General features: G+C 49.2%; 3 protein-coding genes across 10 annotated transcripts in view; 2 read left to right on the plus strand and 1 right to left on the minus strand.

The window, feature by feature from the left end:
* The window catches only part of DGKA (diacylglycerol kinase alpha), a 26,792-nt gene extending 20,760 nt beyond the window's left edge, over positions 1-6,032 (plus strand). For 3 of the 6 annotated variants that reach the window (XM_003906548.3, XM_003906549.5, XM_021922489.2), the window contains exons 19-24: positions 134-198; positions 437-527; positions 829-1,027; positions 1,135-1,255; positions 1,445-1,505; positions 1,780-2,118. In XM_003906548.3, the coding sequence (XP_003906597.1) occupies positions 134-198; positions 437-527; positions 829-1,027; positions 1,135-1,255; positions 1,445-1,505; positions 1,780-1,863 (621 nt within the window). In that variant the 3' untranslated portion in view covers positions 1,864-2,118. Of the gene's footprint in view, positions 1-133; positions 199-436; positions 528-828; positions 1,028-1,134; positions 1,256-1,444; positions 1,506-1,779; positions 2,197-5,734 lie in introns of those variants that run through there. The other 3 variants (XM_021922491.1, XM_017945938.3, XM_009180924.4) reach the window with 2 other exon arrangements.
* Positions 2,200-15,560, minus strand: PMEL (premelanosome protein). Of its 2 annotated transcripts, none has more exons than XM_009180922.3 (11): positions 14,833-15,560; positions 9,698-9,808; positions 9,393-9,539; positions 6,578-6,712; positions 6,026-6,187; positions 5,052-5,774; positions 4,206-4,322; positions 3,882-3,966; positions 3,567-3,772; positions 3,377-3,485; positions 2,200-2,443 (listed from the first exon to the last, which is right to left on the minus strand). In XM_009180922.3, the coding sequence occupies exons 1-11, from the start codon at positions 14,906-14,908 to the stop codon at positions 2,308-2,310; spliced, it is 2,007 nt and encodes a 668-aa protein (XP_009179186.1). In that variant the 5' UTR covers positions 14,909-15,560; the 3' UTR covers positions 2,200-2,307. The 2 variants fall into 2 exon arrangements, with proteins under 2 accessions (XP_009179186.1, XP_009179187.1); XM_009180923.3 differs by having other exon boundaries at positions 3,377-3,464; positions 14,833-14,959.
* An 8-nt stretch (positions 15,561-15,568) lies between these two features.
* On the plus strand, positions 15,569-21,676 carry CDK2 (cyclin dependent kinase 2). Of its 2 annotated transcripts, XM_009180921.4 has the most exons (8): positions 15,569-16,006; positions 16,755-16,832; positions 16,943-17,063; positions 17,668-17,838; positions 18,372-18,473; positions 19,469-19,612; positions 19,915-20,118; positions 20,392-21,676. In XM_009180921.4, the coding sequence occupies exons 1-8, from the start codon at positions 15,891-15,893 to the stop codon at positions 20,494-20,496; spliced, it is 1,041 nt and encodes a 346-aa protein (XP_009179185.1). In that variant the 5' UTR covers positions 15,569-15,890; the 3' UTR covers positions 20,497-21,676. The 2 variants fall into 2 exon arrangements, with proteins under 2 accessions (XP_009179185.1, XP_009179184.1); XM_009180920.4 differs by lacking the exon at positions 19,469-19,612.
* Positions 21,677-22,219: the final 543 nt, after the last annotated feature.

The raw sequence follows: 22,219 nt of genomic DNA on the forward strand, positions 1-22,219 counted from the left end.
AGTACAGTGGTGTGAGTTGCAAGAGAAGATCTTGGGACACGCTATGGGGAGCAACATGGGGACTTGGGAGAGAGGGGAGACGGGGAGGGAGATAGCGAGCTCTGTACTGACCTTCATGTCCTGAACTCTCCAGGATGCCTCTATTGCTCATCGATTCCACATCATGCGAGAGAAATATCCTGAGAAGTTCAACAGCAGGTGAGGGAAAGGAGAGGGGGGTGTGGGCATACAGTGTCAGGAGCCAGGTTGTGACCAAGTTTGACTCAGATTGCTTAGAAGAGCAGTGGCACCTCTAGGAAATCCCCTAACCAAAGCTACCCTTGTTCCCCATGGGACTAAAGTTAGGAGGTTGATGCCCTTCCCTGTCACTTACCACCCCCACCAGCACTGTGTAACCTGTCCCTCCCTACTGGGCCTTGTGTTGGGGCTGACACAGAATGAAGAACAAGCTATGGTACTTCGAATTTGCCACATCTGAATCCATCTTCTCAACATGCAAAAAGCTGGAGGAGTCTTTGACAGTTGAGGTGTGTGTAATAAGATTCAACCCTACATCCTTTTCAGCTTCTTAATAGCCAAGTTTCTCCCTCCATGGCACCCTTAGGAACTTCCCATATTCTTGAACCTATACTTCTTTGACCTCCCAGCTCTCCTACTCCAATTCTCCAAGTCCTCAAGATACACTAGTCCCAATTTTCATCCCTTGCACATCTCCAAATCCTGCCTCCCCCAGTTTGTCATCTGGTGGAGGGAGTGATCACATCTATGATTATGCCATGAGGTGAGGATCTGTACCCTCCCTAACTGGGACTGTGCCCCTCCCCTCAGATATGTGGGAAACCGCTGGATCTGAGCAACCTGTCCCTAGAAGGCATTGCAGTGCTAAACATCCCTAGCATGCATGGTGGCTCCAACCTCTGGGGTGATACCAGGAAACCCCACGGGGATATCTATGGGATCAACCAGGCCTTAGGTGCTACAGCTAAAGTCATCACCGACCCTGATATCCTGAAAACCTGTGTACCAGGTGAGAGGAGCAGCCTTGGGAGCTGAGTGGGCAGGACCAAGGGAAAGTGTGACTCCCTATGGGGATACTCTATTTGTGTAAAACTTAACTCCCTACTTCCTCCCCAGACCTAAGTGACAAGAGACTGGAAGTAGTCGGGCTGGAGGGTGCAATTGAGATGGGCCAAATCTATACCAAGCTCAAGAATGCGGGACGTCGACTGGCCAAGTGCTCTGAGATCACCTTCCAGTAAGGAAGACTCCACCAGGGTCCCTGAGGGAAGGTGTGGGGCTGGGGCAGCAGAAGCATCATGGGAATGGTGGGGAGGAGCTTTACTAGATCTCCCTCAGTGACAGAAGGTCTCAAAGTCAACCTGAGAAGCAGAGTTTTGGTATTCAATTAGTAAGGAAATCACCAATGTTCCTTGGTCTCCCATAGCACCACAAAAACCCTTCCCATGCAAATTGATGGAGAACCCTGGATGCAGACGCCCTGTACAGTGAGTATTGATGATCCCAGCCAAAAACTAAACCCTTGGGCTCCATGGATCTTAAATCCCCATTCCACAGCTTCTTTACACCCTTCTAATGCCTGAACTTCCCCTGCACATCATTCATTCTAAACCTTGATTTCTCAGCCCCTGGTTTCCCTATTGTGGCCTCTCTAAGAACCTAGAAACCCACCCCAAACCCCACAGATTTCTCTCCAAATCTCTGAAGCCACAGCCCCAAAGCATCAGGTCCTGCCTCTGAATGTGCTCCCTTCCCTTCCAGATCAAGATCACCCACAAGAACCAGATGCCCATGCTCATGGGCCCACCCCCCCGCTCCACCAATTTCTTTGGCTTCTTGAGCTAAAGGGGACACCCTTGGCCTCCAAGCCAGCCGTGAACCCACCTCCCTATTCCTGGACTCTACTCCCGAGGCTCTGTACATTGCTGCCACACGCTCCTGCCAGCTTGGGGGAGTGTTCCTTCACCCTTACAGTATTTATTATCCTGCACCACCTCACTGTTCCCCCTGCGCACACACATACACACACCCCAAAACACATACATTGAAAGTGCCTCATCTGAATAAAATGACTTGTGTTTCCCCTTTGGGATCTGCTAAGTAAGTGGTACACATCCTTCTTTTATACCTTCACTCCTTAAATGACATAGATTCTCCCAAGAAGCGACCAAAAAACCAGCATCAGGCTCTGAGTATTTATTTCGGTTAATAGTAGTCTCCCAGGGAAGACTGGGGGAAATATAGGTGTTTCTGTCAACCCAGGAAAATCACAGCATCATATGAGAGTACTCAGACCTCCTGCCCACTGAGGAGTGGGCTGTTCTCACCAATGGGGCAAGAGCGGAAGATGCGGGGTAGACGCAGCCAGTGACTGCCGCTATGTGGCAGCTGGGGAATGGAGAAGGCTTGCTTCATAAGTCTGCGCCTGATATTGGGAGAAGGGGTAAACTGGTTAGCAATGGACAAAAGTAGCTTGTCTGTGTGCTTCTCCAAAGAAGGGAACACACCTATATCCCAGTCTGCTTAGCCTTGATCCTAGCTCCCTCCCCTTCTCCTCAACTCCAGGGTTTACCCTCTCTTATTTCTGTGGTAACCTCTGTCCATTCCTCCCTCACCCCATAAGCTTCCCTGCCTGAGGATCATGCCACCCCAGGCCTGGGGGATCTGCCCTTTGCAGGTAGAAAACTCAGTTTACCCCAGGCTGGGCATGGTGGCTCACTCCTGTAATCCCAGCACTTTGGGAGGCCGAGGCAGGCAAATCACGAGGTCAGGAGTTTGAGACCAGCCTGGCCAACATGGTGAAACCCTGTCTCTACTAAAAATACAAAAATTAGCCGGGTGTGGTGGCAGGTGCCTGAAATCCCAGCTACTCGGGAGGCTGAAGGAGGAGAATCGCTTGAAACTGGAAGGTGGAGGTTGCAGTGAGCCGAGATTATGCCACTATACTCCAGCCTGGGCAAAAAGAGTGAAACTCCATCTCAAAAAAAAAAAAAAAAGAAAAAGAAAACTCAGTTTACCCAAACTGCCCCCACTCTTCACATTATTAACAACAGTCACGAATATCAATTATTGCACTCTTGCTTCAGAGCCAGGTGCTTTACTCGTTGTTTCTAATCTTTACAGCAGCTCCACAGGGCAAGTATTAGTTTACCTACTTTTCAGAGGCTTAGACAGGTTAAGCTACTTCCCCAGGTCCCACAAACAAGACTGCAGCCCAAGTCTGGCCAACGTACAAGACTAGGCTCTTTCCTGGACACCATGCTTCCTTAAAGGGAGAGATGGTTTCTTCTCCCTTGAGGAAGAGTGAGTAGTGCTAACAAGGGATAAGGGGGTCTGAGCTGTGTGATGAGGCTCTTACCTATATATCAGAGATGCAAGGACTACAGCCATCAACACCAGCAAGATACCCACGAACAGGGGAGCCTGCCCAAGGCCTGCTTCTTGGCCTGTGAGAAGAATCCCAGGCACTGCTTCACTCAGTGTCTGCTCCTTGCCAGCTACCCTCTATCCACTCCCTTCGTCATCTTAGCTCTTGTCCAAGGACCTACCAGGCATGATAAGCTGGGTGCTGACCACTGCCAGGCTGTTGGCATCAGCCAGAGACACATTGAGGCAGTATGTCCCCAAGCCACCCTTCAGTATCTGGTACAGAACCAGCTGGCAGGCTGGGCTGGGTGGCACAGGCTGGCACAGCTGCTGGGCAGGGGGCTGGCACCCTGGCGATGAGATCTCCATGCAGGCTTCCGTGGGCAGCCTGGAAGAGGTGTCACAATATATAAGGGGATCTGGGAAGGGACACTAAATGCCAGAGAGCAGAGAAACAGTCAACCCAAGAGTTATCAGCACACTAGTGGGACACTCACCCGCCTTGGCAGGACACAGTCAGCTCAAATGCATCTCCCTCACTGGATGGCACAACCTGCAGGATCTCAGCACTTTCAATACCCTCTGCAGAGTTGCAAGATTATCAAGTTAGGATTCCTCTACCTGGCCTCCCCAAAAGCCCATAGACAGGAAAGCCCCAGGGCTGCTCCACCAATCTCATCCCTGTGCTTTCAAATGAGGACTCTGGCATTTGGGTATTCTTCCTATGTAGGTGAGTAATTCCTCCCAAGGTGTGCTTCCACTGACCAGCCCTAGGCAGCACATAGCTGCCTCCATCAGCCCCCAAAGTAGGCAGGACTCACGGACGATGTCCAGGGTGACAGAAAAGGAACCATATCGATACAGAACACAGTCCAGGGGGACTTGTCTCTTCTCCAGCCTTAAGGTAGCCGTACCATCCAGCAGGGGGCCCAGGGAACCTGGCAGGAGAGGATTGAGGAGGCAAGATCAAGAGACAGATGACTCATCTGGAGGCAGAGGCCAAGCAGGCATTTTTTCAGGTTGAACCAGAGTTACTGGATTCTGGAGTCACTGGCTTGGAATCAGATAAGACCTGGGAAACTTTATTCTATAGATAAGGAAACTGAAGCCTAGAAGAAGAAAATGACTCCTCCAGAATCACAGTTAGGGGTGGCACTGGAGTTTTAAAAAATTCTCAAATGTTTATCACATCTCACACTATGCCAGGTCCTAGGCTAGACATTCAACATGTGTTAACTCATTCAAGCATCACTATTTCATTCCTCCCTTTTTGCTTTGGGATGGGAATACAGAGTTGGGAAATGGAAGGATCAGGATCTCGGAATCTGGGAAGGATTTCCGTGCAATTATGCTTGAACAGAAAATGAGCTATAAATATTATGTAAATGATCACAGTCTGTTCCCTGGTCTCGCCAACCATTCTCAGCAATAGAGAAAGCAACAAGCTCTTCTCTCATGGCCTAGGGGAAGACTTTGGTTTCCTGAACTCCAGATCTATTCCGTGTCATTAATAGAGACTGGAGGGCTTTATAGCCAGGCCAGTGAGAGCTCTGAGGGGACCATAGTGCTAAGCAAAGGATTAGGTAATGTCTGAGTCCTGGGTAAGACTTACAGAGTAGAGTAGGGTACCCCACCTCCATGAACCTCATTCACACTGGTCCTCTTACCTGTAATACTTTCCGTAGACATGATTGAGCTGGTATCTGGACCCTCAGGCTCAGGGGTAGGTAGCTCTCCAGCTGTGGTCTCCACCCACTCTGTAGTTGTTACCTGTGCAGCTGTGGTTCCAGAAGGCACTACAATTGACACCTCTGCAGGTGTCATACCTATAGCCTCTGGAGTTGACATCTCTGCCAGTGTGGTACCCATGACCTCTGAAACTGGCACCTTCTCAGGTGTCGTACCTGTGCTCTCTGCAGTTGGCATCTGCACAGGTGTAGTGCTTATGACTTCAGTGGTTGGCACCTGCACAGATGTGGTTCCAGAGGGCTGTGTAGTTGGCACCTGACCAGGTGTAGTACCCGCGACTTCTGTAGTAGGCACTCGGCCAGCTGTGGTGTCAGGGGCCTCTGCAGTTGGCCTGTGCCCATCTGTGGTGCCTGGAACTGGGGAGGAGCCACAGGAGGTAAGAGGAATGGCAGCTTGCAGGACCACCTGGGCAGTGACTGGGCCAGGCTCCAGATAAGTATGAGTGACCACAAGTGCCCGAGAGATCAGCGTTCCACTACTGTCTCCAAAGTCCCAGGTGTAGGAGAGGTCAGCTTCAGCCAGATAGCCACTGGGGTCATGGAGCTGGAGGGCAAAAGTCAGAGGCTGATTTCTCAGGAAGTGCTTGTTCCCTCCATCCAAGGCCCGCAGCTGGGACACGCTCACGGAGAAAGGCACCTGGTCTGGGATTGGAGCCAGAAAAGGTGAGAACTAGGCCTGAGCCACAACTTCTCCCTTCACAGCCACACTCTCCAACCCCAAGCTGACTGGCTGGCCCTTCACTGGCACTAAGCCTCACATTTCTCTGCCTAGGTCTTCCTGGCCCTTCTACTTTAAGTTTGCACAGCATTTCACCTTTCCCCTTTCCAGTCCCTCCAAGCCTCCCTGCCTTCTCTTGCCCTATGACTGGCCTTGCACCTTCCTAAACCCTTACCAGTAATGGTGAAGGCCGAGCTGGAATGAGCAAGAGGCACATAGCTCCGGGATCCCCGGCGATGGTAGACAGTCACTTCCATGGTGTGTGTGCCCAGCATTGCTCTGCCTGTTCCAATGCTCAGCCCAGACACTGGGCCCCCTAGAACTTGCCAGTATTGGCCTGAAGTTTTTGGAATGAAAAGAAAGGAAGAAGAGATTACTGGTCAAAGGGGACTGAGGGACAGGCTTAGAAACAGGGCACTGGAGATGGGAGGTCAGGAGGTATGATTACTTCTGAGGGTGTTTGGAAGGCTGTGATATGGGGGGACAGGGAAGGGGTCCTAATGAGGCATTCCATGGGGTAGGACTATAATTGAGGAAAAGCTGCCAGAAAGAATTATGATAGAGTTCAAGGGGGCTAGGTGCTATGGAAGAGAAAAGATGTAAGAGGAAAATGAAGATTAGAGAAAATCACAGAAGTTAAGGTGGAAGGGGCGGGCAAAAGAAAGGTGATCAGGTATAAAGAAGTAAACACAAGTGTAGATGACAGGCTGAGAAGGGAGTCCCTCACCCCAGGTCTTCCAGACGTAAACAAAGCTTCTCTTCTGAGACCAAGGACCAGATGGGCAAGGTCCACCATCAGGGAAGATGCAGGCATCGTCAGTTTCCTGGGGATACACTGGCTGTCCTCCCCACACCTGGCTCCCTGAAAGGTAAATACAGAGTCACTCTCAAACCCTGGCATTCTTTTTTATATACCAAAACCCCTAAAATTGTTCCCAGGGTATCAGAGAGGGGCTCTGGGAATATTCCCTAGCTAGAAAGTACATTCTCCATGGTATAACCATTTCAGGTGGCAGTCGGGGGCTGAGGGTGTGGAAACTACATTTTTCTTTTGGAGACAGGGTCTTCCTCTGATGCCCAGGCTGGAGTGCAGTGGTGTGATCACAGCTCACTGCAGTGTCAACCTCCCAGAGTCAAGCAATCCTCCTGAGTAGCTGGGACTACAGGTATGCACCACCATACCCAGCTAATTTTATTTTGTTGTAGAGACATGGTCTTGCTATGTTGCCAGGGCTGGTCTTGAACTCCTGGGCTTAAGCAATCCTCCCGCCTCAGCCTCCCGAAGTGCTGGGTTTATAGGCATGCACCACTGTGCCTGGCCGGAAGCTATAATTTAATTGGCCAGGTGTGGTGTCTCATGGCTGTAAACCCAGCACTTTGGGAAGCTGAGATGGGAGGATTGCTTGAGGCAAGGAATTCAAGACCAGCCTGATCAACATAGCGAGACCCTGTCTCTACAAAATACATTTTTTAAAAAGTAGCCAGGTGCGGTGGTATGCACCTGTAGTTCCAGCTACGCCAGGGGCTGAGGAAGGAGGATCACTTGAGCCCAGGAGGTTGAGGCTGCAATTAGCTATGATTGCACCACTGTACTCCAGCCTGGGAGAGAGAGAAGGACCCTGACTCTAAAATAAATAAATAAAATAAGAAGAAAGAAAGAAAACAAAAAGAAGATATATGTGTATGTGTATATATGTATATACATAGCCACATATCAAAATATTTAGAGTGATTTGCTCTAGCTAGTGGAATAAAAATAACAGCACTGGGGGCCAGGCGCAGTGGCTCATGCCTGTAATCCTAGCACTTTGGGAGGCTGAAGCGGTTAAATCACCTGAGGTCAGGAGTTCGAGACCAGCCTGGCCAACGTGGTAAAACCCTGTCTCTACTAAAAATACAAAAATTAGCCAGGCGTGCTGGTGGGAGCCTGTAATCCCAGCTACCCAGGAAGCTGAGGCAGGAGAATTGGTGGAACCTGGGAGGTGAAGGCTGCAGTGAGCCAAGATTGCACCACTGCACTCCAGCCTGAGCAACAGAGCGAGACTCTGTCTCAAAAATAAATACATAAATAAATAACAGCACTAGATAACATTTATTTAGCCTTTACTGTAGGCTGCAGCAGACACTGCATTAAATACTTTACACATATTATCACATTCTAATCCTTACAACAATCCTTTTTTCTTCGGAAATGGAAACACAATGAGGTGGGCAGATCACTTGAGTTCAGGAGTTTGAGACCAGCCTGGGTAACATGGTGAAACCCCGTCTCTACTTAAAATATAAAAGAATTAGCCGGGCATGGTGGCATGCGCCTGTACCAGCTACTCAGGAGGCTACCCCCAGCTACTCAGGAGACTAAGGAGGGAGGATCACTTGAACCCAGTAGGCGGAGGTTGCAGTGAGCTGAGATCCTGCCACTGCACTCTAGCCTGAGCGACACAGCCAGACTCTGTCTCAAAGAACAAAAAAAAAAAAAAGGAAACACAAAACAAGTAACTTGCCCAAGGTCACATATCAAGGACAAGTTTAAATATAGGTCTGTTCAACTTCTAGGTCCCCTGAATTCTGCTGTCCTCCACTTTAGGGACTGTAATTTTCTTTTCTTTTTGCTTTTTGAGACAGGGTCTCACTCTGTCACCCAGGCTGAAGTGCAGTGGCGTGATCATGCAGTTTCGACCTCCTAGGCTCATGATCCTCCCACCTGAGACTCCTGAGTAGCAGGGACTACAGCTATAATTTTCTTTTCTTTTTGCTTTCTCTGTTTTTGTTTTTGTTTTTTTTTGAGATGGAGTCTTGCTCTGTCGCCCAGGCTGGAGTGCAGCGGCGCAACCTCAGCTTACTGCAAGCTCCGCCTCCTGGGTTCACACCATTCTCCTGCCTCAGCCTCCCCAATAGCTGGGACTACAGGCGCCTGCTACCATGCCTGGCTAGTTTTTTTTTGGATTTTTAGTAGAGATGGGGTTTCACCGTGTTAGCCAGGATGGTCTCGATCTCCTGACCTCGTGATCTGCCTGCCTTGGCCTCCCGAAGTGCTGGGATTACAGGTGTGAACCACCGCGCCCGGCCTTCTCTGTGTTTTTAAATTTTAACTACAATGAGTATGTATTACATTTATAACTTGTTTTAAAAAGTAGAGGAGGAGGCTGGGCATGGTGGCTCACACCTGTAATCCCAGCACTTTGGGAGGCCGAGGCAGGCGGATCACAAGGTCAGGAGATCAAGACCATCGTGGCTAACACGGTGAAACCCTGTCTCTACTAAAAATACAAAAAAAAGTAGCTGGACATGGTGGTGGGCGCCTGTAGTCCCAGCTACTCGGGAGGCTGAGGCAGGAGGATGGCGTGAACCTGGGAGGTGGAGCTTGCAGTGAGCCGAGATCGCACCACTGCACTCCAATCTGGGTGACAGAGCGAGACTCCGTCTCGAAAACAAAAACAAAAACAAAAAAGTAGAGGAGGAAGGGGCATTCCCTGAGCTCACTGGGCATACCAGGGAACCTGAGCCCTAGGAATAAGGACCTAGAATAGAGAAGTACTCACCATTGATGATGGTATTGTTGACCCAGATAACCTGCCCATCTGGCAATACCTTTTGGCTTCCAGGGAAGTTCAAGGCAATAGAGAAGGAGGCATTTGCACCAATCAGTGTAGGCCCATCATTACTGACCTTGAGAGACACTTGACCACCTGGGAAGGAAAGCTACATTAGCTGGGAGTCCTGGGCTTCCCCTGCCTGTATATGTTTCCCCTCCTTTTCTTCCCAAGCTACACTCAGTGCAGGTCATGTTGCTTTTTTCCTCATCCCATTCCTACCATGCCCTCCCCTGGAACTTCGAAGTTCCTACCTCTCCAGCAGTCAAGTCTCTGGGCTTCTGTCCACTCTGGATACAGCTGCCTGTTCCAGGCTTTGGTTCTGAGTTGCCTTGAGACACCAAGCCAGTCCTGGTTTCTGGGTCCTAAAAGGAATGTGCCATGAAGGGCCCTAGGATCCTTTCAGTCCCTTCTCAGGGATAATAGTCTATTCATGTCACCCAATTCATTCTCACATTCGAAGTGCTTTTTTTTTTGGGGGGGGGGATGGAGTTTCACTCTTATTGCCCAGGCTGGAGTGCAATGGCACGATCTCAGCTCATTGCAACCTCTGCCTCCCAGGTTCAAGCAATTCTCCTGCCTCAGCCTCCTGAGTAGTTGGGATTACAGGCATGTGCCACCACGCGGGCTAATTTTGTATTTTTAGTAGAGATGGGGTTTCTCCATGTTGGTCAGGCTGGTCTCGAACTCCCGACCTTAGGTGATCTGCCTGCTTCGGCCTCCCAAAGTGCTGGGATTACAGGCATGAGCCACTGCGCCTGGCCGAAGTGCATTTTAAAAACTCATTTATGGCCGGGCGCGGTGGCTCAAGCCTGTAATCCCAGCACTTTGGGAGGCCCGGTGACGGGCTGATCACGCAGGTCAGGAGATCGACCAACCTGGCTAACACGAGCGAAACCCCGCCTCTAATAAAAGATACAAAAAACCAGCCGGGCTGCGGGTGGCGGCTTCTGCAGTCCCAGCTACCCCGAGGCTGAGGCAGGAGAATGGCGTGAACCCGAAGCGAGCTTGCAGTGAGCCGAGATCCGCCACTGCACTCCAGCCTGGGCGACAGAGCGGTGACCTCGGCCTCAAAAAAAAAAAAAAAAAAAAAAACTCATATTTATTCGCTGGGCGTGGTGGTTCACGCCTGCAATCCCAGCACTTTGGGAGGCTGGAGGGCAGACTGGGCGAGGTCAAGAGATCAAGACTATCCTGACCAACATGGTAAAACTCTGTTTCTACTAAAAATATAAAATTAGCCGGGTGTGGTGGTGTGCGCCTGTAGTTCCAGCTACCGAGGCTGGCGGCAGGAGAATCAGCTTTAAATCCGGAGGTGGGAGGTTGCAGTGAGCCGAGATTGCCCTTGTGCAACGGCAGCCTGGCGACAGAGCAAGACTTCATCTCAAAAAACAAACAAAAAAAACTAAAACCTGCCGGGCCAGGTGGCCTGCCTGTAATCCCAGCACTTTGGGAGGCCGAAAGACGGCGGATCAATGCAGGTCAGGAGATCGAGACCATCCTGGCTAACACGGTGAAATTCGTTTACTAAAAATACGGGGAATCCAGTCGGGCGTAGTGGCGTGGCGCTTGTGGTCCCGAAAGTTACCGGGAGGTTGAGGCAGGGAGAATGGCATGAACTTCTCGAGGCGGAGCTTGTAGTGAGTTGAGATCCGGTTTCACCGCGACTCCAGCTCATAACAAAGCCAGACTCAGTCTCAAAAACCAAAACCAAAACACCCTATTTACTTCTTATTATTATTATTATTATTATTTGAGATGAAGTCTTGCCTCACCCCTCTAGGCTGGAATACAGTATGCTGATCTTGGCTCATTACAGCCTCCCGCTTGGGTTCAAGCAATTCGCTCTCAGCTCTCCCAGAAGGGACTGCAGGCTTCATCACCACACCTGGCTAATTTTGTATTTTTAGTTTTGCCATGTTTAGCGAGCCACCATTTGCCAGGCTTGTCTCAACTCCTGACCTCAAGTGATCCGTCTGCTTTGGCCTCCCAAAGTGCTGGGATGCAGGTGTGAGCCCTGTGCCTGACCTATTTTGTTTTTAAATCAAGATAATTCACATGCCATGTGTTCTATTTTTAGCTGGATGCTGTGGAAGCTCAAGTTTCGTAATCCCAAAGCACACGCTGGGAGGCCGGGAGATGGCGGATCAAGGTCAGAGATCGAGACCATCCTGAGCTAACATGGTGAAACCCCGCCTCTACTAAAAATACAAAAAACTAGCCGGGCGTGGTGGCGGGATGCCTGTAGTCCCAGCTACCGGAGGCTGAGAGGCAGGAGAATACCTGGAACCTGGGAGGCTGAGCTTGCAGTGAGCCCAGATCAGCCACTGCACTCCAGCCTGGGTGACACAGCGACTCCGTCTCAAAAAGTGGCCTTCTATTTTAGCCAGGCACTGTGACTCACGCTTATAATCCCAGCACTTTGAGAGGCCAAGGCAGGTGGATCACAAGGTCAGGAGTTCAAGACCAGCCTGGCCAAGTGAAACCCTGTCTCTACTAAAAATACAAAAAATTAGTTGGACGTGGTGGCAGGCACCTGTAGTTCCAGCTACTAAGGAGGCTGAGGCAGGAGAATTGCTTGAACCTGGGAGGCGGAGGTGGCAGTGAGCCGAGATCACGCCACTGCACTCCAGCCTGGGCGACAGAGCAAGATTCCGTCTCAAAAAAAAAAATTTACTTTTGAATATGATCAAATTTGTGTTTTAGAAAGATCATGATGGCAAGCAGTGAGGAGGATGGATTAGAGGCTGGCAGAGATTGGGCATGGGGACAGGGTAGACAAAATTATTGTAACTGACCAAGAGAAGTCTGAGAAGAAAAGGATATGCTGGACCTCCATCTGCCCTACCCAGGTCCAACAACTGTCAACACCTTGCCACATTTGCTTTGTTTATCCTTACTAGTTGTTGTTTTTGTTTTGGCTAAAGTATGCAAAAGCAAATCCCAAACATTGTATTAACCCTACAAATTTAAAAAAATATGAGTATTTTCTTGCATAAGTACAATGTCATTTCATGCTAGACAAAATTATCAAACTCAGTCCATATAAAATTTCATTAATATCTAGAAAAATGTCTTATGATTTTTAAAATCAGGATCCGAAATATAAGCACAATCTTTTTTTAAGAGCCTTGGGTGGGTGGGTGTGAACAGACTCTTTCCAGGATACATTAAGGAATGTAGTAAAAGAAAAAGACTTGAAACTGCAGCACAGCGAGGAAAGTCAGATCAAGAACTTCCTAGAAATCTGTGAGACTAAGCATCTAGGGAGAAAGCAGGGCTGGGATATAATGCATATATTTCAGCACAGCAGAAACTACTTTCACCCCATTTTCCCCTTTCCTGCAGAAACCTCTCTCCCCTCCCCTCCTATCTGTATATATTTCAGCACAGCAAAAACTACCCTCACCCCATTTTTCCCTTTCCTGCAGAAACTTCCTTCCCTTTCCCCTTTTCTTTCTCCTTTCCTTTTCCTTTTCCTTTCCTTTTGATACAGGGTTTTGCTCTCTCACCCTGAGTGCAGTGGCACATTCATCACTCACTGCACCCTCAAACTCCTGGGCTGAAGCCATCTTCCTGATTAGCCTCCCAAGTAGCTAGGACCACAGGTGCTCACCACCAGGCCCAGATAATATATTTTTTTTTCTTTTTGAGACAGAGTTTCGCTCTTGTTGCCCAGGCTGGAAGGCTGGAGTGCAATGGCGCGATCTCGGTTTACTACAACCTCCGCATCCTAGGTTCAAGCGATTCTCCTGCCTCAGCCTCCTGAGTGGCTGGGATTACAGGCATGCGCCACCACGCCCAGCTAATTTTGTATTTTTAGTGGAGACTGGGTTTCTCTATGTTGATCGGGCTGGTCTCAAACTCCCGACTTCAGGTGATCCATCTGCCTTGGCCTTCCAAAGTGCTAGGATTACAGGCATGAGCCACCATGCCCGGCCTAGGCCTGGCTAATTTTTTTACTTTTTGTAGAGACAGGGTCTCACTATGTTGCTCAGGCTGGTCTTGAACTCCTGGGCTCAAGCAATCCTATGGCCACAGCCTCCCGAAGTGCTAGGATTACAGGTGTGAGCCTCCTCATTTCCTTTCTTTTTTATTTTTTTGAGACAGAGTCTTGCTCTTTTGCCCAGGCTGGAATGCAGTGGTGTGATCTCAGCTCACTTCAACCTCTGCTTCCCAGGTTCAAGTGGTTCTCGTGCCTCAGCCTCCTAAGTAGCTGGGATTATAGGGGCGCACCACCATGCCCACCTAATTTTTGTATTTTTAGTAGAGATGGGGTTTCACCATATTGGCCAGGCTGGTCTGACCTCAAGTGATCCAACCACCTCAGCCTCCCAAAGTGCTAGGATTACAGGCATGAGTTACTGTGCCAGGCCTCATCCCCTTTCTTTTTTTTTCGAGACGAAGACTCGCTGTGTCACCCAGGCTGGAGTACAGTAGTGTGATCTTGGCTCACTGCAACTTCCACCTTCTGGGTTCCAGTGATTCTCCTGCCACAGCCTCCCGAGTAGCTGGAACTACAGGCATGCGCCACCATGCCCAGCTAATTTTTGTACTTTTAGTAGAGACGGGGTTTCACCATATTGGCGAAGCTGGTCTCGAACTCCTGACCTCATGATCCACCCACTTCGGCCTCCCAAAGTGCTGGGATTACAGGCGTGAGCCACCACGCCCGGCCTCATCCCCTTTCTAATGTGTGCTGTAACCCTAGTTGATTCTGCTGGGGGAGGATCTGGAATCATCTCATTGAGCATCCCACCACTAGAGCAAGAGAAGTCATAAGATACCCCATTCATTCTCCACTTCCAACTCTCCTCAGAGCAGCACGGGACATTCCAGACCCTCTCACCACCTCACCCCCTCCCCTTGCTCCTGTCACGAGGCCCAATCCCCCAGAGCCCTTTCATGTGATGCTCAGCTGAGACCCCTCTGCCTATCTCTCCCAGCCCCAGAACAAAAGGTCTGGGCTGTGTTCACCCGTACCCATCCCAAGGGGAGAGGATTGTATCTCCTTAGTCTTCTTACCCAATACTACATTCTCTGACTCCCCACTTTAAATCTCCTACCCCAAGAGACATTTCTTAAAAGAGTCTCCCGCACATTTCACCCCTTTGGAGCCCCTGCTCCAGCTCACTGCCAAGGAAGCCTCAGAATCAGTGCCACAGAGACCTTCTATTCTTCTGCCCCTCCAAGCATATGAGATTATTTTCAGGCTCAATCCCAAATCTCCATGTAGGGAGGGAGCCCAGGTGCCCACATTCTCACTAAATCAAATGAGTGGGAGACGCCTGAAATATTGCCGCTATCTCCCATTAGGAGGAGAGAAACCAGAGCAGGGGGAATTCATCCCCAAGTTCACACCTGCTCATGTCCACATATCCACACATACCTTTTGTAGCCCCCACAGCCAGCAAAGCACCTATCACAGCCAAATGAAGAAGGCATCTTTTTAGCACCAGATCCATTGTGTTCTTCCCTCCAGCAACCAAAGGCACTGGGGGGACTGGGATAGGCCCCTATAAAGGGTGCTCATTTGCATAGCCCTTCCTCTTCTCCCTCAGAGAAGGCCTGGGAGGGGCCACAGAAGAGGAAGAAGGAAAAACTGACAAAGGGATCCTGGTCCCTAGACATTGCTTTCCCATCCTGCTACTCAATGGCAGTTTCTGGTTTCACTGGGTCACTCTCATACTCCCGGGCAAGGGCTGACTGAAAGGCAGGCATAACACATACCAGACACAACAGTTCATCATGGGAGAGTGAATTAAACCAGGAACTTCTCAAAAAAACAGAAACAGAAGCCTGCATCCCAAAACAGAGACAGCGTCGGGGTAGGCTATGAGGCAGAGGCAATGACTCCTCTGAGGCCCAGGAATTCTTTACAACGAGATTCCTAGTTTCCTGCTTTTCAAAGGAGGCTCCTGGGCCAGGTGGAATTTAACCTTAGGTCGATACATATTTTCCCCAGGAGTGGTGAAAATAGTGAGTTAGAAATCAAGAAATCCCTACAGACTAGAGACACAGGTAGGAAACTTGGACCCAAAGTAGGTACTTGGGAAGACTGTTCAGCCGCCCCACCGAGAAAGAAATTTGTCCAGCCCCCGAAGAACCAAACTTGCCTGGGGCGGGGTCATTTGCGGGGAGGAGCGCTGCACTCGCCCCCCGGCTCTGACGTTGACCAATAGAAATGCCTGGGGGCGGAGCCAGGGAAACGCGGGAAGCAGGGGCGGGGCTTCTGGTGGCGGTCGGGAACTCGGGGGGAGGCGGCAACATTGTTTCAAGTTGGCCAAATTGACAAGAGCGAGAGGTATACTGCGTTCCATCCCGACCCGGGGGCACGATACTGGGCCCTGTTTCCCCCTCCTCGGCCCCCGAGAGCCAGGGTCCGCCTTCTGCAGGGTTCCCAGGCCCCCACTCCAGGGCCGGGCTGACCCGACTCGCTGGCGCTTCATGGAGAACTTCCAAAAGGTGGAAAAGATCGGGGAGGGCACGTACGGAGTTGTGTACAAAGCCAGAAACAAGTTGACGGGAGAAGTGGTGGCGCTTAAGAAAATCCGCCTGGACACGTGAGTGGCCTCTGTACCCGGGACTCCTAACTGGGGACCTCCTTGACTGTCCCCCCCCCAATCCCCCACGGGCGGGTAGCCGTCCAGGGACCGGAAGACAACAGGGACGGACTTCTTTAGAAGTGGAGAGGTGGGTTGGGGGCCAGTAGAAGGTGGAGTGCATACTTATACTCCCTGGGGAGAGTATAGGATGGTGTGGAATCCATGGAAAACTTTCTTCCCAAACTGAGCCGGATCGTGCCCCCAAATGTGCGAACACAGAGACTCGGGGAGAGAAAGGAGGCCTCTGAGATGAGGTCCAAGACTCTCCATGGAGTGGAGTTATGTGGGAACCGGCGAGGAGCGCCTTTCTGAATGAAGAGCTCTCCTCACTGCCCCACCCTCACCTTAGAATTCTCTCCTCTTTCCAAAGAATGGCAGTTGAACCTCACTGGCCCCTCTGGAGAGACTGGGGACTACTCCTGCTTTTTTTTTTTTTTTTTTTTTCCCTCATTACAGCCTCCCTGCTTCACCTGCACCAGACGGCTTTACTTACCTACCCCTGGGAAAAGACAAGATAATGACCTTAATATGTGCAAAAGCCACACCCTGACTACCCAAGAATTAGCTCTTTCCAGCACCCTTTCTTTTCTCTGACTTTCCTAGGGGGTGCTGGGTGGTGTCTCCTTGGGGGAAAGAAATGACTAGGTGGGGGAAAAGGGAATATTTGTAACCATATTCCTGTCTCTGCTTTCCCAACCTCTCCAAGTGAGACTGAGGGTGTGCCCAGTACTGCCATCCGAGAGATCTCTCTGCTTAAGGAGCTTAACCATCCTAATATTGTCAAGTGAGTATGTGTCTGAGAGGCAATCCAGCTGGAAAGGAGGATGAGTTGTCTGTACAGTGTGGGCTTTTCTCTCTCTCGCAGCTCCATTTCCTCAAACTTTACTTCTCTAGGCTGCTGGATGTCATTCACACAGAAAATAAACTCTACCTGGTTTTTGAATTTCTGCACCAAGATCTCAAGAAATTCATGGATGCCTCTGCTCTCACTGGCATTCCTCTTCCCCTCATCAAGGTAATGCTTCTCATCAGCTCCTCCCATCATGGGCATGTCTTGGGGGACTGGTGGCAGGCAATTCAGGGTGATATTTTATGATCTTGGCCTCCTTCTGAGCCCTCATCTCCTACACACACACACACTCCCCTTCTTTTTGTGTCTCCTTCCCTGCTCATTATATTCATTAACCCTAGGGTTGGACTGAACAATCAAAGTTGAAACTCTAGTGAGTCAACCTAGCAACTCAGGTGGGAGGTCAGATGAAACTCAGATAAATGGGATTTGAGAGCACTTGGTAAATTCCTCCAAAAAGCCCTTCTGTTTGGTGGAAGAACCAGCTAGTAAGTCTCTATTGTCTATTTTAGGGCTGGATTCTTCACTCCCAGAGCTACTTTATTAACAAACATTTGTTCAATGCACAGCATGTAGAAAAGGGAAGCAAAATTGAGTAAGACTTGGTCCTTATCCTCTCTGGGCTGACAGTCCATTGGGAGAAATAGCTTGTAAATATGTAACTATAATCCAACATAGTAAAGGCTTTAGTAGAGTTTTGGGGTCACAGAGCAAACCCAGTCTGCTCACTGTGATGGAGAAACACAGTCCTCTCTTTCTTCTTTGTCAGAGCTATCTGTTCCAGCTGCTCCAGGGCCTAGCTTTCTGCCATTCTCATCGGGTCCTCCACCGAGACCTTAAGCCTCAGAATCTGCTTATTAACACAGAGGGGGCTATCAAGCTAGCAGACTTTGGACTAGCCAGAGCTTTTGGAGTCCCTGTTCGTACTTACACCCATGAGGTGAGTCCCTTTATGCCTTTCTTCTCTGAGCTTCCCAAGAGGTGTTAACTAGGGTATTCACAAATTTACTAAAAATATCTGGCTAACAGTTTCTTACTAGGTAGAAATAATCTCTTGACATCTTCAAGAGTCTTAGGGCATGCATGGAATTCATACTGTGTTGCTAACTGGGCTCATGCCTGTAATACCAGTACTTTGGGAGGCTGAAGTGGGAGGATCACTTGAGCCCAGGAGTTCGAGACCATCATGGGCAACATAGCGAGACCCCATCTCTACAAATCTACAAAAAGAAAAAATTTCGAAATCAAATTATGACCATTTGTCTCAAGTTTTTCCAGGAAGATCTCAAATTGGGGGTTCAGATAATATGGTCTCCAGAACTATGGACTGGAAATCAGTGAGAGGGGAAAGAGGGAGGGAAGGAAACTGCTTGTTAAGAGGCCATGAGTTAGCAGAGTAGTGTTGGGGAACTGAGATGTGGGAATCTCCATACCCTATAAACCACTCCACCTCTCCCTATTCCTGTCCCTCAGGTGGTGACCCTGTGGTACCGAGCTCCTGAAATCCTCCTGGGCTGCAAATACTACTCCACAGCCGTGGACATCTGGAGCCTGGGCTGCATCTTTGCTGAGATGGTATGGAGGCTTGCCCAAGTTCACCCAGCCCCCTCCTCCCCACATTCAAGAACAACAGAACTGTTTCTTGGCCCAGACCTATGGCCCTTCTATCACAGGGGTCTGTCTCTAAAGTAGCACCAAGGGGAATGGTGGGAAAGGATGCAACTGTTGCCCCAATATCAACCACAATGTTAGGATATCCTCAAACAGCCTTAGTACCTAGTATACTTCTCTTATCCCTGAAATGACATAAAGCATTTCTGCAGCCATTTTAGCTGAGTCTGCGTATATTTGGGAGAATGATTCCATTTAGTGCCTCTTTTATTTCAGGCCTTCATTTCAAGGCTTGTAGACCTTATTGTGTGGTGCCAGCAATGTAGTAAAGACAATTGTGGTCACTTTATCCACACCCTTCATTTAAACTGCAGATTTAGGCAGAGTGCAGTGGCTCACACCTGTAGTCCCAGCACTGTGGGAAGCTGAGGTATAGGTGGATCACCTGAGGTCAGGAGTTCGAGACCAGCCTGGCCAAAATGGTGAAACCCCATCTGTACTAAAAATACAAAAATTAGCCAGGTGTGGTGGCACACACCTGTAATCCCAGCTACTTGGGAGGCCAAGGCAGGAGAATCGCTTGAACCCAGGAGATGGAGGTTGCAGTGAGCCGAGATCGCACCACTGCACTCCAGCCTGGGCGACAGAACGAGATTCCATCTCAAAAAAAAAAAAAAAAAGGATTTAGATCATGTCCCCCTTCAACCTCTGGCTTTTCAGATTGAAGGATCCTTGAGGCCTGGCTTTATGTAGAAGCTCCTATCTCCTTTAATACAACAGTGCAGTGCAGTAGGCTGAGGCTTCAAATCAGCAATATGTTTTATTGTCTTTTATCTGGGTTGTAACCAACAGCTTAAAGACCATTAGCCTGTACATATGTAATGTGCATTTATCCCCCAGTGCATTACCTTACAATTGTCCGTATTCCTCTCTCAATTCATCCAAAAATATTTGTTAAGCACCTAGTGGGTAGCCAGCACCATGCTAGGTACTGTGGGGAACACAGAAGAAATGGAAGACAGAGCCTCTGCCCGCTGTGCTCCTATCTAGAAGTGGCTGCATCACAAGGTTGGGGGATGACTGCAGTGTCTACCCCATACCCCGTGAGTGGCTTGGGATCCCTTTGCTACATGTCAGTGGCATCGCAGACATTCAGCCCCTCCCAGACCCACCCAGCCTTGGGGATCTGCAAAGCCATGGTTGGGGGAAGGAAGGAGGGGGCGAGGAGACAGATGAAGGGACTTCATTGTCTCAGGTTCTGTGTGACTGACCCCATGAAAGGCCCTGGGGAGGGAGTCATGGGGCCCTGCTGACCTTCTACTGTCTGTGGGAACTCCTTTGTATAGAGGAGAGTTTTGACTGACGTCAACGTAGGTCTTGGTATTTTCTCTTTCCCCATTTTCAGGTGACTCGCCGGGCCCTATTCCCTGGAGATTCTGAGATTGACCAGCTCTTCCGGATCTTTCGGACTCTGGGGACCCCAGATGAGGTGGTGTGGCCAGGAGTTACTTCTATGCCTGATTACAAGCCAAGTTTCCCCAAGTGGGCCCGGCAAGATTTTAGTAAAGTTGTACCTCCCCTGGATGAAGATGGACGGAGCTTGTTATCGGTGAGAGTGGGCACCTGTTTTCCCTCATTCATTTCTCCCAGGGAAGGGCTTTTCCAGGATGAAGGAAGGATGAGACCCTGAAATCTGGGCCTCAGTATTTTGTTTCCCTGGTTCCTGCTCTCCCTGTTGGCACACTGATTCAGCTATGGGAGGATGGAAGTAAGAATTCCGCCTTGGGTAGAAGGAGTTCTGGTTTCCTAATTTCTGGGAACATCTGCTGCCCATTTAGTCCACTATCACATGATTGAAGTCAACATACATCTCTCCCTCTAGCAAATGCTGCACTACGATCCTAACAAGCGGATTTCGGCCAAGGCAGCCCTGGCTCACCCTTTCTTCCAGGATGTGACCAAGCCAGTACCCCATCTTCGACTCTGATAGCCTTCTCGAAGCCCCCAGCCCTAATCTCACCCTCTGCTCCAGTGTGGGCTTGACCTGGCTTGGCCTTGGGCTATTTGGACTCAGGTGGGCCCTCTGTTCTTGCCTTAAACACTCACCTTCTAGTCTTGGCCAGCCAACTCTGGGAATACAGGGGTGAAAGGGAGGAACCAGTGAAAATGAAAGGAAGTTTCAGTATTAGATGCACTTAAGTTAGCCTCCACCACCCTTTCCCCCTTCTCTTAGTTACTGCTGAAGAGGGTTGCTATAAAAAAAAAAAAAAGAAAAAAAAAAAAAAGCCTTCCTACATGTTAGATTTGCCGTACCAATCTCTGAATGCCCCATAATTATTATTTCCAGTGTTTGAGATGACCGGGATCCCAAGCCTCCTGCTGCCGCAATGTTTGTAAAGGCCAAATGATAGCAGGGGGCTAAGTTGGAACTTTTGAGAACCAAGTCAAACAAAACCACTGGGAGGAGTCTATTTTAAAGAATTCGGTTGAAAAAATAGATCCAATCAGTTTATACCCTGGTTAGTGTTCTGCCTCACCTAATAGGCTGGGAGACTCAAGACTCAGCCCGGGTGGGGCTGCAGAAAAATGATTGGCCCCAGTCCCCTTGTTTGTCCCTTCTACAGGCATGAGGAATTTGGGAGGCCCTGGGACAGGGATTGTGCTTCATTCCAATCTATTGCTTCACCATGGCCTTATGAGGCAGGTGAGAGATGTTTGAATTTTTCTCTTCCTTTTAGTGTTCTTAGTTCTTCAGTTGCCAGGGATCCCTGATCCCATTTTCCTCTGAAGTCCACCTCCTACCCCATAGGAGTTGGAAATTAGGGTTTAGGCATCATTTTGAGAGTACTGACACTTTTTCAGGGCTGTGATTGAGTGAGGGCATGGGCAAAAATATTTCTTTAAAAGAAGGATGAGCAATTATATTTATATTTCAGGTTATATCCCATAGTAAGGTTGGCTTTTTTTTTTTTTTTTGGTTAGAGTGGGTGGATTTGTTGCCATGTGCACCTTCGGGTTTTGTAATGACAGTGCTTAAAAAAAAAAAAGCATTTTTTTTTGTTTATGATTTGTTTCTGTCACCCTTGTCCTTGAGTGCTCTTGCTATTAACGTTATTTGTAATTTAGTTTGTAGTTCATTAAAAAAATGTGCCTAGTTTTATAGTTCATCTCTTTCCTATTTACTGAAAGAATGGTGAGAAACAGAATATGAATATGTATATGTGATCATTGATTTCGGACCCCTTTTCCTAATCTCTCTGTGCATGGCTACCCACCCCACCCCATTTTGGCTAGTGCTGACAGTGAACAAAGTGGTTATTATCGTTCCTATTTATGGCTGGGGAAACTGAAGTCTATATACTTCCTACTTTCTCCACACACCAGCAAACTTCCTTTCCCCCAGCCAACATACCACACACACACAACACACCACATACACACCATATATGCACACACACACACCCCCATGCACATACATAGCGGCAGGAAAAGGGCTCCCGGGGAATTTGCCTCTCGACACTGCATTTCCCAGTAAGCCCGCCCTTTTTCCTTTCTGTTTCATATCACAAACAGCAAAGTTTTCCAAATATTATTTTATTTACATTTACATACGATTCTGAAAAAGCGTCTCCAAGCTACCACTTCTTGTAGTTGCCATTGTCTCACTCCAACAAAAAACATCTCAGACCGCCCGCCGGCCACCCCAAATA

The sequence above is a fragment of the Papio anubis genome, chromosome 9 (assembly GCF_008728515.1).
Source record: "Papio anubis isolate 15944 chromosome 9, Panubis1.0, whole genome shotgun sequence".
NCBI lineage: Eukaryota > Metazoa > Chordata > Mammalia > Primates > Cercopithecidae > Papio > Papio anubis.